Below are 15,569 nucleotides of genomic sequence, written 5' to 3' on the forward strand. Positions count from 1 at the left end.
AGGTAGGTCTTGAAACACATCCACAGGTATACCTCCAATTGACTCAAATTATATCAATTAGCCCACCAGAAGCTTCTAAAGCCATGACATAATTTTCTGGAATTTTCCGTGCTGTTTAAAAGCAGTCAATTTAGTGTATGTAAAGTTCTGACCCACTGGAATTGTGATTAAGTGAAATAATCTGTCTGTCAACAATTGTTGGAAAATGACTTGTGTCATGCACAAAGTAGATGTCCTAACCGACTTGCCAAAACTATAGTTTGTTAACAAGAAATTTGTGGAGTGGTTGAAAAACAAGTTTTAATCTCCAACCTAAGTGTATGTAAACTTCAACTGTAAGTAGAGCGCCATAGCCAGAGAGCGAGAACTTTCTTTGAGGCATTGTAATTATAATATAATAATAATATATGCCATTTAGCTGACGCTTTTATCCAAAGCGACTTACAGTCATGTGTGCATACATTCTACGTATGGGTGGTCCCAGGAATCGAACCCACTACCCTGGCGTTACAAGCGCCATGCTCTACCAACTGAGCCACAGAAGGACTTTGTAGACAAGTAGAAGTAGAATTACATTTACTAGAACAGCCATGCCCATTCAAGTCAACATTCCAGGACAGTTGGACCAGCAACCATCAACTAAACTGACATTACATGTGCCACATCAGATTGTCACACCAGCTCTGTCAGGAGGAATGGGCTAAAATTCACCCAATTTATTGTGGGAAGCTTGTGGAAGGCTACCTGAAAAATTTGACCCAATTTAAGCAATTTAAAGGCAATGCTACCGAATACTAATTGAGTATGCAAACTTCTGACCCACTGGGGATGTGATGAAAGAAATTAAATCTGAAATAAATAATTCTCTTTACTATTATTCTGCCATTTCTCATTCTTAAAATAAAGTGGTGATCCTAACTGACCTAAAAAAGGGAATGTTTACTAGGATTAAATGTCAGGAATTGTGAAAAACTGCATTTAAATGTACAGACTTCAACTGTATGTGCTGGCCATAACTGGTATCTGAGATGTGAGTTCACAGATCCAGGAAGTGAAATGTTATAGGTCCGTGAAAGCCACGCCTACTCTGCAAACAAGAAACGAAACGTAACTCTGGCGCTCAGTCTTTTTACGTGTTTCAAAATGGCAGAAGCCATGGACTCGGTCAGTTGTTCGATCTGTTTAGAGATACTAAAAGATCCAGTGACTATTCCCTGTGGACACAGCTACTGTATTGGATGTATTAAAGGCTACTGGGATCAGGAAGATCAGAAGCTTGTCTGCAGCTGCCCCCAGTGCAGACAGACCTTCAACCCAAGGCCTTTTCTGAACAGAAACACAGTTATGGCTGAAATGGTGAAGACACTGACAGAAAAAAATACTAAAAAGAAGAAGAAGAAGAAGACAAAACTCCAAACTGCTCCTCCTGCTCACTGTTATGCTGGACCTGGAGATGTTGAGTGTGACGTCTGCACTGGGACAAAATTAAAAGCTGTCAAGTTCTGTCTGGTGTGTCTGGCCTCTTACTGTGAGACACACCTCCAGCCTCACTATGAATCTCCTGCCTTTAAGAAGCACAAGATGGTCAAGGCCTCCACACAAGTCCAGGAGAAGATCTGCTCTCATCATGACAAACTACTGGAGGTTTACTGCCGGACAGATCAGCAATGTATCTGTCATCTGTGTATGTTGGATCAACATAAGGGCCATGATACAGTCTCTGCTGCAGCCGAAATAGCTGAAAAACAAGTAAGAACCTTAATTCACTTGCTTAAATATTAAGAATTCCAAAATAAAACGACGGATGGTCCCTATGTACCTTATTTGCATCTGAACAAGGACAAATTCCATTTATGAACTTGCAAAACATGAAAAAATACACAGAACACTACATAATCCTTTTCCTTCGATAAGACATGGACATTGACATGCCATAAAGTCTGACTATCATTCATTAGAATAGAAAAATAATGAATGAAATGACATTTGTTTCTCTACAGAGGCAGTTGGGGGAGAAATCTAAGCAGAGAATCAAGGAGAGAGAGAAGGAGATGCTGGAGGTGAGACAGGCTGTGAAGTCATTCAAGGTGAGTTTTGACCATTTGTGACCAAGCGCTTCGATTCGGTCTTATGTAGCAAAACATTTTTGTACCAACATTTGAAATGGTGTTTTTTTACATTAGATAAAAGTAGAGACACAGAGCTAGAAAATGGTATATCATACACTGCAGTTAACGGACAATGGGAAAGTAATTCTGCTTTGAAATTTGATTAACTTGTAACCCCACTTTTGAGAAAATGTCCTTTTGAATGTTTTGGTACATACTGGAGAGCTCTTCTTCTTAAGCATTAGCCCCACCCATCTCTTTAAGGATTCACATGTGAGGCCATGTGGTAAACTCACGCTAAAATCTAAATATATTTGTCACATGCATAGGATACAGGTGTAAACAGTATAGTGAAGTGGTTAGTTGCATAGTAGCAATATCAAAAACAGAAAATATCCTGATAAAATATTTTATCATCAGTAGATGATGCTTACCTGACACACGTGTCTAAATGGATTGGTCATGTGAAGGAAATGCTATAACCCTCCCACGGGCCACATCTACTAAGTGGGTCACTATTGTCTAGACATGTACACATATTCATGAAATATAGTGGTTGGTCGTATTCATCCCCAGACACACATGGCTAATTTGATGGGTCATGTAATAATCAGGGTCCTTTGTTTAGACATGTAGCTAGCTAGCTAAACAATGAACTAGCATAATCCCAACTCATACTACTAGCAATCCAAACATTGTCATAGATGTAGTATGAATCTGTAGGTAGCTAAAGCTAACAAACTAGGTTCAAATCAAATCAAATCAAATTTATTTATATAGCCCTTCGTACATCAGCTGATATCTCAAAGTGCTGTACAGAAACCCAGCCTAAAACCCCAAACAGCAAACAATGCAGGTGTAAAAGGTTCAGCGTTCGCTAGCTAACATTAGCTATAACTAGCAATGCAAATTCATTTTTTAATTCAAATAATATTACCTCACAGATCATACATTTAACATTAGCAACATTTGCTAACTAACAGTATGCTTTAACTTGATTTTTTTTTTTTCTGACTAAATTATAAACATATCTGAAAATGTAGCAAGACTCTTACCCATATACATGGATGATCGCTTCACGGCAGAGTGGAACCATTTAACTCCGTTTGTTTGTATCTGGCGTTACATCTTGTTTGGACAGCGTTGTGTCTAGTCACTCCGGTTCACACTGACCGTGGCCTGTGCAGAAATGAACCCATCACTTTTTACAACTGATCTGTCGATAGTGCCTGTTAAATTCAGGGCATCAATGTTGTTGAGAAAAGTACTTCTCAATGGCTAATGTTATATGTTTTAAAAACAGCACGGTACAAAGGACTGTCAACACATATTGAGCAGCTCACGTATAAACAGATGCGTGCTACATGGCAGACCAATCCAAACTCATCTCCCGGCATTTCCAGCCCATCCATTATCTCAGCCAATCATGGCCAGCGGGTAGGCTCTTGTCTTTTTCTGTGGCAAAACGAACTAGGCTCGTAATTTAACAATTGTATTAATATTTTTGGATGGAATACAAGTTTGTTATTAAGGCAAATGAAAGTTCACATGTTCCAGAAGGCAATTCTGCCAAAAAACACATTTTGATAAAAAATAAATGTTTATGTTCGAATGCCACTCCTGAAGAAGTGATGTGCGACATGCTCCTAGTTTCCTGAAACAAGTCACATTTACATGCTTTCACTTAGCAGATTGTCCTTTCTAAGTGACTTACTATTTTTAAGTCCAGCAAAACTAGAGCCAGTTAGGAATCCATGGAAGGCCACATTCCCATCCCACTGAACCTCACTGTGGGGAACAGGCTGTCTGGAGTTCTGGTGAAAGCTGAGTGAATGGGGTGATTAAAATGCCCCCCACCTCTCCTCTTTGTGTGTCATAACAGCACTCTACACAGGCAGCAGTTGAGAGTAGTGAGAAGATCTTTAATGAACTGATCCGCTCCATTGAGAGAAGGCGCACTGAGGTGAAGGAGCTTATCAGAGCCCAGGAGAAGGCTAATGTGAGTCGGGCTGAAGGACTCCTGAAGCAGCTGGAGCAGGAGGTGGCTGAGCTGAAGAGGAGAGAGGCTGAGCTGGAGCAGCTTTCACACACAGAGGATCACATCCATTTCCTCCAGGTGACGTCACTGTCCATTGCAGCAGGTGTCTCTACTAAAGGGAAATCTTTAATTAAATTATTTGAATCTATAAATTGTGCCTTCCCGTGTTATACTTATGCTAAAATGTTTATTCTGTTCTACTGAGCCATTAATTTTATGTTCGTATTCTTATATTTTCTTATTTCTCAGAACACTCGCAGCCCCCACAAGGCAGGGGGCATACACAACAAAAAACATAGCACCAGATAGCATATGAACATGTCATAAGTATTTATTTATTTATGACAGGAAATTGGCTTTAAAACTGCAAAACAAAGTTCTCAGCCTCATGGAAAAATGTGTAGAATAGCAGGAAATTAGTTATAAAACAGCAGTTTATTGGAGGTGGGGATACTGCACTAAGCCTCTGGTCTACCTGCAAGTAAGCATTTTGTTGGATGGTGTATACCATGTGTATCCCATACGACTAAATAAAATAAAACTTTAAACTAATTTGTGTTTCTCAAGAATCATATTTTCCTTTTTTCTGTGTCTTTGAATCTAGAGTTTCCAGTCTTTCTGTGTCCCTCCTGGGTCTGAGGCCTTACCCAGCATCACTATCAACCATCACGTCTCCTTTGAGGATGTTATGAACTCTGTCTCTGAGCTGAGAAACCGACTTGAAGATATCTGCGCTGGAGAGATAATTATGTTGTCTGTACAAAGTATGGACACATCTTCTTAGACCACATTAAAATATGGGATTCAATCAATTGCCGATGGTTACGTTCCTGATAGGGCATTTGATTTACACTGCAGTGTGTCCTAAATGGATGGAGTTAACTCTTAATTTAGAATGTGGTAGTGCCATGGGAAATTAAGCCCTGGAATTTGGGGAATTTATCTTAAATTCATTTTAAAAAGTTAGCTTATAACAGTGAACCTTTTTTGTGGGATACACAAGGCAATTCTAGGTCTTTCTAGGGCATATTTTGGTTAAACTATCCCCAATTCAATTGCAACCCTCTGCATGCACTCTTCCATCACATGTACAGCTGATTCTCAAGATCTTGCACACTAATGAGATGCTGTTGAGGTAAGTTTTGATTACAATACTGGGTGGGGTGAATATATTTGATATGACGTACATATTTTTTTGTTAACTAGTAAATAGTAGCCTACAGCAAAGTGGGTTTAAATAATGTCTAACTTGATAACAATTTCTGCTAGTTAGTTTTTTTCTACCATGTGGGTTTTAGCTTGCTTGAGCCTTTTAACTGAGGAGTGTTAATTCACCTGTTTCCATACATGTTTCGTTTTAAAGATGTATCTTACAAAGGAGTTGTTTAATCTAACTGCTTAACTATTTATCTGTACATCGAATTGTATTATTATTTTTTTTACAATTTCTTTTCTAATCTCCAGGAAAATGCAATGGGCACTATCTGATGACATTTCACTGAAACTAATGTAGAATGAAAAGCTGTATACATTTGCAAATACTGTGCCAAATCATATGTGAAGAATGAAACAAAGATGCAGAATAATCTGGCCAAGTGCATAAAGTCCCCTCAGCGCTCACAACAAGCAACCTCTGACAAAAGTCCCTCGAATAGAAGTAGAGGTGAAAATGATGAATCAGAAACCTTATCGATAGCAACAACTCATGGTCCTCCTTTTTGACTCAATGGAAGAACGTAGTCAGAGAAATGCTGATGAGTGTCTTGCTCGAGCTGTGTATGGAACTGATTCACCTCTGATGCTCACAGGCAATGTGTATTGGAAGAGATTTCTGAAAAGATTTCAAGCAAATCATAGAGAGAACATGCTGTATTGCAATCATCTCTGATGGTTGGTCGAATGTTCGTGGGCAGGGAATAATTAACTACATCATCTCCACCCCTCAACCAGTATTCTACAAGAGCTCAGACACAAGGGACAACAGACACACCGGCCTCTACATTGCAGATGAGCTGAAGGCAGTCATTCATGACCTTGGACCACAGAAGGTATTTGTACTGGTGACAGACAATGCTGCAAACATGAAGGCTGCTTGGTCTAAAGTGGAGGAGTCCTACCCTCACATCTCACCCATTGGCTGTACTGCTCATGCATTGAATCTGCTCCTCAAGGACATCATGGCACTGAAAATAATGGATACACTCTACAAGAGAGCCAATGAAATGGTTAGGTATCTGAAGGTTCATCAAGTTATAGCAGCAATCTACCTCACCAAGCAAAGTGAGAAAAATAAGAGCACCACATTGGAGCTGCCCAGCAACACCCGTTGGGGTGGTGTTGTCATCATGTTTGACATTCTCCTGGAGGGGAAGGGGTCTCTCCAAGAAATGGCCATATCACAGTCTGCCGATATGGACAGCCCCATCAAGAGGATCCTCCTGGATGATGTATTTTGGGAGAGCGTGGTAAGCAGCCTGAAACTCCTGAAACCTGTAGCAGTAGCCATTGCACGGATTGAGGGAGACAATGCAAACCTGTCTGATGTTCAGACTCTGCTTGCAGATGTAAGAGAATAAATCCGTACTGCCCTGCACACTTCACTGTTTCTCCAAGCAGACGAAACTACAGTTCTGAAATACATCAAAAAGCGTGAAGACTTCTGCCTGAAGCCCATACACGTCACAGCGTACATCTTGGACCCCAAGAATGCGGGCAAGAGCATCCTGTCTGGTGCAGAGATCAACAAGGCCTATTGTGTCATCACTACCATGTCTCGCCACCTTGGCCTGGATGAGAGCAAGATTTTTGGCAGTCTGGCAAAGTACACTTCCAAGCAAGGGCTTTGGGATGGAGATGCAATATGACAGTCGTGCCAACATATCTCATCAGCCACTTGGTGGAAGGGACTTTGGATCTGAGGATCTTCCCCCTGTTGCCTCCATCATCCTCCAAATCCCACCAACATCAGCCACCTCAGAGCGCAACTGGTCCTTGTTTGGGAACACACACATCAAAGCACGCAACAGGTTGACCAATACAAGGGTTGAAAATTGGTGGCCATCCGGGCAAATTTGAGGCTTTTTGAGCCTGACAACGAGCCATCCTCAACAGTGTTGGAAAGTGACAGTGAAGATGAGGCCTCAGAGTTTGATGTTCAAGAGGTGGACATTGAGGAGGTCCAGGGAGAAGACATGGAAGCCTGAGAGGAAGACAACCAAGCTTTAGTTTCTAGACTATCATTTTACAGACGTATGTTGAAAAAGTTTTTGGGAGATGCGATGGATCATTGGGGTCATTCAAAATTCCCTTTCTATTGTTGTTCAGTGAAATCATCCCATGTGAAGAGTCATTCAATTAAAGTTGTCAACTCATTTAATTACATTTCAATTCATAACTAAAAACTTTTTTACATTTCTATTGGAAGGATTTAATCATTTGCAATTATCTCTACTTATGATAAGGTAAAATGTTTATGTTTCTGTTTCCATATGATATAGTAAATATATCAAAACATCTGTATAATTCCCATATATTCCCGTTAATTCCCACGGAAAGTTTCCACCTCTGAATATTCCTCAATGTGCAACCCTAGGCGTGATCAGTCTTGAAGGACCAGTCATGTTTGATTCTCTCTGTTTTCATAGTGTCAGGACTTCACATTGTCCCACCTCCTGTGCCCAGGACCAGAGAAGAGTTCTTGAAATGTGAGTTAATGACACACACACAAAAACATACTTTTTTTATTCAACAATACCCACTGACATCTTGAGTTCATCTTCACCACAGCTTTTCTCTCATATATTCACAGATTATTACCAGCTGACTTTGGATCCCAACACACCAACTCAACGTTTGTATCTGTCTGAAGAGAACACAAAGGTGGCATACAGTCGTGAGCGCCAGATCATACGTCCTCACAATCCAGAAAGATTTCAGATGTGGCACCAGGTGCTGTGTAAAGAGGGTCTGTCTGGGGCCTGCTACTGGGAGGTAGAGTGGAGTGGGATGGTTACTATAGCGGTCTCATATAAAGGGATCAAGAGGCACGGTGGAACAGAGTGTTGGTTTGGGAACAATGATAAGTCCTGGTGTTTGGTATGTTATTCAAATGGCTGCTCTATCAGGCACAATATGGCACCATTTGAGTCACTTTTGGGATTTAAAAGGGACTTTGATAAGGACTTTACAAAAGAGATTAAAATCCCTGTCGCGCCCTCCTCCAGAGTAGGAGTGTACCTGGATCACAGTGCAGGAACTCTGTCCTTCTACAGCGTCTCTGACACAATGACCCTCCTCCACAGAGTCCAGACCACATTTACTGAACCCCTTTATCCTGGGTTCTATTGTAATTGTGATTCATCCGTGAAGATAATTCCTTTGCCTTAACACTACATGTGTCCAATATTCACATACCAAAAAAAATCATCATAATTTACTCTAAATCTGATTACAGAAATTAGTGTTATCAACAAGAATCAAATTTGATAACTGATTTTTATGTAAATGTAAAACTTCAAAAAGGAAAATGACAATGCAAAAAGCAACTGTGTTACTTCCAGTAACAGCATGATGTATCTCCACATGAGATGAGATGGTGGAGATCATATATGCAGACCTAAAGTAAAGTCAACAATGCACGGAATTAAATTATGTATTGTGTTGTTGAATTTTGTGGATTATTAACGGTTTGAAATGTTATGACTTTTTGGTAAACTCCCTTATAACCTTTGAGGGCTGGTTAGTGGACAGAAAAGGTAGTTGTCACCTTTAGAGAATAACAAATTGCTTTATCAAACCAGGAGAGGACAGCAGGGAGTCAGAAAGCTGAATTTATTGGCTGTCTCTAAAAATGTTACTAGCTGTCTCAAATCTCATTCCAATAACCTCCTGGATCCTCTCTTCCAATGTGCTTTGAGAGGAATTTAGAAAACCAGGATAGAGGAAGCAAGGGTATGACAACTAGTAACATTTTCAGACACATCCATTGCATCTAATCTCTTTATTTTTCAAGCAGCAAACAAACTTGATTTTATGAGGCAAATCATGCTGGATCGCTCTCTCTTTCTGAAAGCTGCCTATTCCTGTCTTTCGCTCAGTGCTCTCAGGCTTTTTAATTATTTGAACTAAACCCCCACCAGTGCTTAGGCTTTGATTGCAAAGCTTTATATTTGACTAAATTAAAAAAAGTGGGGGAAACACTGTCTAAGCAAGAGTGTATTTTAAGTAGAAACACGCAGAATACCGTGTGTGTAAAGCTCTCATTGAGCAATCACCACCAGGAGATTGAACTGCACAGCAAATAAAAAAAATCCTCAATCTTGTCTGTTTTTCCTTCTGATTCCAAACCGTTGCTGATTTTCAGTTTAATGTTCTGATGCTGTAGTTCTTCACCAGGAGAGCAGGATAGCAACACAGCAGAGTGGCACATTGACTCATCTCAATATTACACCACTTTTGACATCAGAAAACCTTTTTGGATTGAACTATCCCTATTAGTGTTTTCTATTTTGACTAATGATCTACCACTAGCCTTACACCAGGCCTGTGTGTCTATGTATGCTGAAGATTCAACCTCATACACGTCAGCGGCCACCGCTAGTGAAATCACTAAACAAAGAGTTGCAGTCAGTTTAAAAATGGGTGGCTAGTAATGAACTAGTCCTGAATATGTTGAAGACTAAGAGCATAGTATTTGGTACAAATCACTCCATAAATGTTAAACCTCAGCTGAATCTGGTAGTGAATGGTGGCTGTTGAGCAAGTTGAGCAGACTTAACAGGTTGGACTGTAAATTGTCATAGTCAAGGCATATTAATTAAATTGATGTAAAGATGGTGAGAGGTCTGTCTGTGATAAAGAGATGCTCAGCATTCTTAGCACCACACTCGACCAAACAAGTACTGCAGGCTCCCGTTTTATTTTGACTTCTGCCCGAATATATGGTCAGGTCTTGCAACCTTGGAAAGCTGCAGCTGGTCAAGAACAGAGCTGTGTCTTGCCCTTCACTGTAATCAGTGGGCTAATGGCAACAATATGCCTTTCAAACTCTCTTGGCTCGATGTATAGAAGAGATTGACTAGGTTAAAACACTTCTCATTTTTGTAAATATTAATGTGTTAAAAATCATCTCTAGGAGATAGAACGCGTCTCCTTCCTGAGAGGTATGACGGCTGTGTGGTCCCTGGTGTTTATACTTGCATACTATTGTTTGTACAGATGAATGTGGTACCTTCAGGCATTTGGAAATTGCTCCCAAGCATGAACCAGACTTGCGGAGGTCTACAAAAACAATTTGAGGTCTTGGCTGATTTCTTTTGATTTTCCCATGATGTCAAGCAAAGAGGCACTGAGTTTGAAGGTAGGTCTTGAAATACATCCACAGGTACACCTCCAATTGACTCAAATGATGTGAATTAGCCTATCTGAAGCTTCTAAAGCCATGAATTTTCCAAGCTGTTTAAAGTCACAGTCAACTTAGTATATGTACATTTCTGACCCACTGGAATTGTGATACAATGAATTATAAGTGAAATAATCTGTCTGTAAACAATTGTTGGAAAAATTACTTGTGTCATGCACAAAGTAGATGTCCTAACCGACTTGCCGAAACTATAGTTTGTTAACAAGAAATGTGTGGAGTGGTTCAAAAACAAGTTTTAATGATTCCAACATAAGTGTATGTAATCTTCCGACTTCAACTGTACTTATCCCTCCAGGCATGCTACCAGGGGTCTATTCACAGTCCCAAAATTCAAATGAAGTTAAAGCAACACACAGGATTTATAGAGCCATGGTCAAATGGAGATTCCTGCCATCTCAAATCATTAAAGCAAACAGCTAAATGAACTTTATTTTAAAACAGCTCCTCACAACACAACGCCTCTCCACTTATTGACCTAAATAACTTGTAAACCTAAGCATATGTACTGCTGTATGAATGTGGTGTAGGAAAAATAAAATGTAGATTGTTGAGGTGGAAACCATTACGTTTTGAGTGGGAACCCTTTACACCTTTTTGCTTGTCTGGAAACTATTAGGTTGAAACTTTAGCGGGAGGAAACTACACGATTCAAGGTTGCTGAGCTCACATTAGGGGGAAATAGCGGGAGTGATACTTCGGTGCAACTCCATATGCAAGAGATTACATGTTACCCCAGGATACCCATGTCAGGCAGGAACTGTAGATGACAAGGTAGCTATATTCACGTCAGGGGAATTTAGTGAAACAAGGTAGCTATATTCATGTCAGGGGAATTTAGTGAAACAAGTTAGCTATATTCATGTCAGGGGAATTTAGTGAAACAAGTTAGCTATATTCATGTCAGGGGAATTTAGTGAAACAAGTTAGCTATATTCATGTCAGGGGAATTTAGTGAAACAAGTTAGCTATATTCATGTCAGGGGAATTTAGTGAAACAAGTTAGCTATATTCATGTCAGGGGAATTTAGTGAAACAAGTTAGCTATATTCATGTCAGGGGAATTTAGTGAAACAAGTTAGCTATATTCACGCCAGGGCAATTTAGTGAAACGTTGTAGCTAATGTCAAGTGGAAGAACAAAGGACACGGATGATTCCTGATGTTGTGGGATGATTCCTGATGTTGTGAGATTCTTTCCGCTGTTTACAGAACAACTGGTGCTGTGAGATTAGAATATCAGGATATCAAGTATTATCCTGCTGAAAAAAACAGCATAGACCAGCCTTCGTTGTGTTTTTACTGGTGACCAGCCTTTGCTTTGTTTTTGCTGGGTAACAGCCTTCGTTGTGTTTTTGCTGGTGACCAGAATTTGTTGTGTTTGTACTTGTGACCAGCCTTTGCTTTGTTTTTGCTGTGTACCAGCCTTAGTGTTTTTACTGGTGACCAGCCTTCGCTGTGTTTTGAACACTGGTCACCAGCGAATGCTGGTCGCCCACAAAACCAGCACCATATCACATTTGCTGGCGTGCATACCGATGTCTAATGCCTTTTGGAATCCAGCCGCTGAGTGAGGATATCCAACAATTTGAACTTTCATTGACCCACAATCAGCATTCAGAATAACTGCCAGGGTTAGAAAAATGTGTAAATGAGACTACCAAACCAACTAACACACACTGTTTGTCTATTGTTGTGACTTAGATGAAGATCAGATCAAATTTGATGACCAATTTATGCAGAAATCCAGGTAATTCCAAAGGGTTCACATACTTTCTCTTGCCACTGTATTTCTTTCCTTGTGCTGTACTTGTCTATTAATGTTATGTATTATCACAAATAGAACAATGAGCCAGATGTTTCACCAGATGTATAAATTTGAAGAATCTGGTTGGCATTTCCACTCATCACGAATATGGTGATGAGAGGAATCCCAGTGGCTGACAGTGGGAGAAGGTGGAGCGGGATGGATTTTGTCTGACATTCTGCGCATTTTGTCATCCATGGAACATTTGATCTCAATACCGCTTTCTGTTCCCAAAACTAAAAGAGTGGACTAAGTTTTGTTGACTTTACCCTTTGCCAAAGTTTCTAAAAGGTGGATTGTTTAGGAGTGCAAGGGCGAATTCAGTTATTTCACACTTGCATTTCAGAGAGTAGGTGTTCCTTAACGGAAATATGCAAATACATGCTAGAACGCGCCAATAGGATCTCGCTAGGGCGTGCTTGGCTCTGCCCATCTCCTTGCTTATTCTGCTTACTATGATTAATTTGCTCCCATTGGAAATGACAGACAAGAATGAAAATGGCACCTGGAGGATATGGCCACCGTTTTACGGTCTCCTAACCACTTGTGTTATTATGTGGGGGGGTTTCGCAATATTTGTCAATTATTTTGTACATAATGTTTCTGCAACCGTATCTTATGGAAGAAAAGAGCTTCTGGATATCAGGAGAGCAATCACTCACCTCGGATTAGACAAAGATTTCTTCAACAACAACAAGCAGGACTCACACGATATTCTCCAAACACCCCACAGGGCAGACATCCCAATTAGTTGCAAAAGGAAGCAACGAAGAGGATGAAGAGCCGGATGCCTCGTCCGGACCCGCAGAAGAAAACTAGGAACGCTGCCGTTACCGTCAATATTACTCGCCAACACGCAATCATTGGACAATAAACTAGACGAGGTACGATCACAAATATCCTACCAACGGGATATCAAAAACTGTAATATCCTATGCTTCATGGAATTGTGGCTGAATGATGACATGGATATTCAGCTAGCGGGATACACGCTGCAAGGGCAAGATAGAACAGCACACTCCAGTAAGATGGGGGGGGTGTCTGTGCATATTTGTAAACAACAGCTGGTGCACGAAATCTAAGGAAGTGTCTAGATTTTGCTCGCCTGAAGTAGAGTATATTGTGATAAACTGCAGGCCACACTGCCAAGAGAGTTCTCAGGTATACTTTTTGTGGCTGTTTATTTACCACCACAGACAGATGCTGGCACTAAGACCATACTCAGTCAGCTGTATAAGGAAATAAGCAAACAGGAAACCACTCACCAAGAGGCGGCGCTCCTAGTGGCCGGAGACTTTAATGCAGGGAAACTTAAATCAGTTCTACCAAATCTCTATCAACATGTTAAATGTGCAACCAGAGGGAAAAAAATTCTAGATCACCTGTATTCCACACACAGAGATGCGTACAAAGCTCTCCCTCGCGCACCATTTGGTAAATCCGACCAAAACTCTATCCTCCTGATTACTGCTTACAGGAAAAAATGAAAGCAGTAAGCACCAGTGACTCGTTCTATAAAAAAATGGTCAGATGAAGCAGATGCTAAACTACAGGACTGCTTTGCTATCACAGACTGGAACATGTTCCGGGATTCATCCGATGGCATTGAGGAGTACACCACATCAGTCACTGGCTTTATCAATAAGTGCATAGAGGACGTCATCCCCACAGTGACTGTACGTACATACCCCAACCAGAAGCCATCGATTACAGGCAACATTTGCACTGAGCTAAAGGGTAGAGCTGCCGCTTTCAAGGTGCGGGACTCTAACCCGGAAGCTTGCAAGAAATCCCGCTATGCCCTGCGACGAACCATCAAAAAGGCAAAGCGTCAATACAGGGCTAAGATTGAATCATACTACACCGGCTCCGATGCTCGATGGGTGTGTCAGGGCTTGCAAACTATTACAGACTGCAAAGGGAAGCACAGCCTCGAGCTGCCCAGTGACATGAGCCTACCAGACGAGCTAAATCACTTCTATGCTCGCTTCGAGGCAAGCAACACTGAGGCATGCATGAGAGCATCAGCTGTTCCGGACGACTGTGTGATCACGCACTCCGTAGCCGACGTGAGTAAGACCTTTAAACAGGTCAACATACACAAGGCTGCGGGGCCAGACGGATTACCAGGATGTGTGCTCCGGGCATGTGCTGACCAACTGGCAGGTGTCTTTACTGACATTTTCAACATGTCCCTGATTGAGTCTGTAATACCAACATGTTTCAAGCAGACCACCATAGTCCCTGTTTCCAAGAACACGAAGGCAACCTGCTTAAATGACTATGGACCCGTAGTACTCACGTCCGTAGCCTTTAAGTGCTTTGAAAGGCTGTTAATGGCTCACATCAACACCATTATCCCAGAAACCCTAGACCCACTCCAATTTGCATACCGCCCAAACAGATCCACAGGTGATGCAATCTCTATTGCACTCCACACTGCCCTTTCCCACCTGGACAAAAGGAACACCTATGTGAGAATGCTGTTCATTGACTACAGCTCAGCGTTCAACACCATAGTACCCTCAAAGCTAATCACCAAGCTAAGGATCCTGGGACTATACACCTCCCTCTGCAACTGGATCCTGGACCTCCTGACAGGCCGCCCCCAGGTGGTGAGGGTAGGTAGCAACACATCTGCCACACTGATCCTCAACACTGGAGCTCCCCAGGGGTGCATGCTCAGTCCCCTCCTGTACTCCCTGTTCACCCACGACTGCATGGCCAGGCACGACTCTAACACCATCATTAAGTTTGCTGACAACGATGAGACAGCCTATAGGGAGGAGGGCAAAGACCTGGCCGGGTTCTGCCAGAATAAGAACCAATCCCTCAACGTAACCAAGACTAAGGAGATGATTGTGGACTACAGGAAAAGGAGGTAGAGCAGGTTGAGAGCTTCAAATTCCTTGGTGTCCACATCAACAACAAACTAGATTGGTCCAAAAACACCAAGATAGTTGTGAAGAGGGCACGACAAAGCCTATTCCCCCTCAGGAAACTAAAAAGATTTGGCATGGGTCCTGAGATCCTCAAAGGTTCTACAGCTGCAACATCGAGAGCATCCTGGACCGGTTGCATCACTGCCTGGTACGGCAATTGCTCGGCCTCCGACCGCAAGGCACTTCAGAGGGTAGTACGTACGGCCCAGTACATCACTTGGGCTAAGCTGCCTGCCATCCAGGACCTCTACACCAGG

The 15,569-nt window shown here is 41.5% G+C and overlaps 1 protein-coding gene across 1 annotated transcript; it reads left to right on the forward strand.

The window, feature by feature from the left end:
• Window positions 1-1,105: 1,105 nt before the first annotated feature.
• Window positions 1,106-9,467, forward strand: LOC118401192 (tripartite motif-containing protein 16-like). Its single transcript, XM_035798494.2, has 6 exons — window positions 1,106-1,749; window positions 2,001-2,087; window positions 3,991-4,224; window positions 4,751-4,910; window positions 7,791-7,850; window positions 7,955-9,467. Exons 1-6 carry the CDS (start codon window positions 1,144-1,146, stop codon window positions 8,530-8,532), a joined length of 1,725 nt encoding a protein of 574 aa, XP_035654387.1. The 5' UTR covers window positions 1,106-1,143; the 3' UTR covers window positions 8,533-9,467.
• Window positions 9,468-15,569: the final 6,102 nt, after the last annotated feature.

The sequence above is a fragment of the Oncorhynchus keta genome, chromosome 22 (assembly GCF_023373465.1).
Source record: "Oncorhynchus keta strain PuntledgeMale-10-30-2019 chromosome 22, Oket_V2, whole genome shotgun sequence".
Taxonomy (NCBI): domain Eukaryota; kingdom Metazoa; phylum Chordata; class Actinopteri; order Salmoniformes; family Salmonidae; genus Oncorhynchus; species Oncorhynchus keta.

Coding starts and splice junctions, on each gene's coding strand:
- LOC118401192 (XM_035798494.2), top strand. CDS start 1,144: ATGGCAGAAGCCATGGACTCGGTCAGTTGTTCGATCTGTTTAGAGATA. Junction 1,750..2,000: donor CCGAAATAGCTGAAAAACAA/GTAAGAACCTTA, acceptor GTTTCTCTACAG/AGGCAGTTGGGGGAGAAATC. Junction 4,225..4,750: donor ATCACATCCATTTCCTCCAG/GTGACGTCACTG, acceptor CTTTGAATCTAG/AGTTTCCAGTCTTTCTGTGT.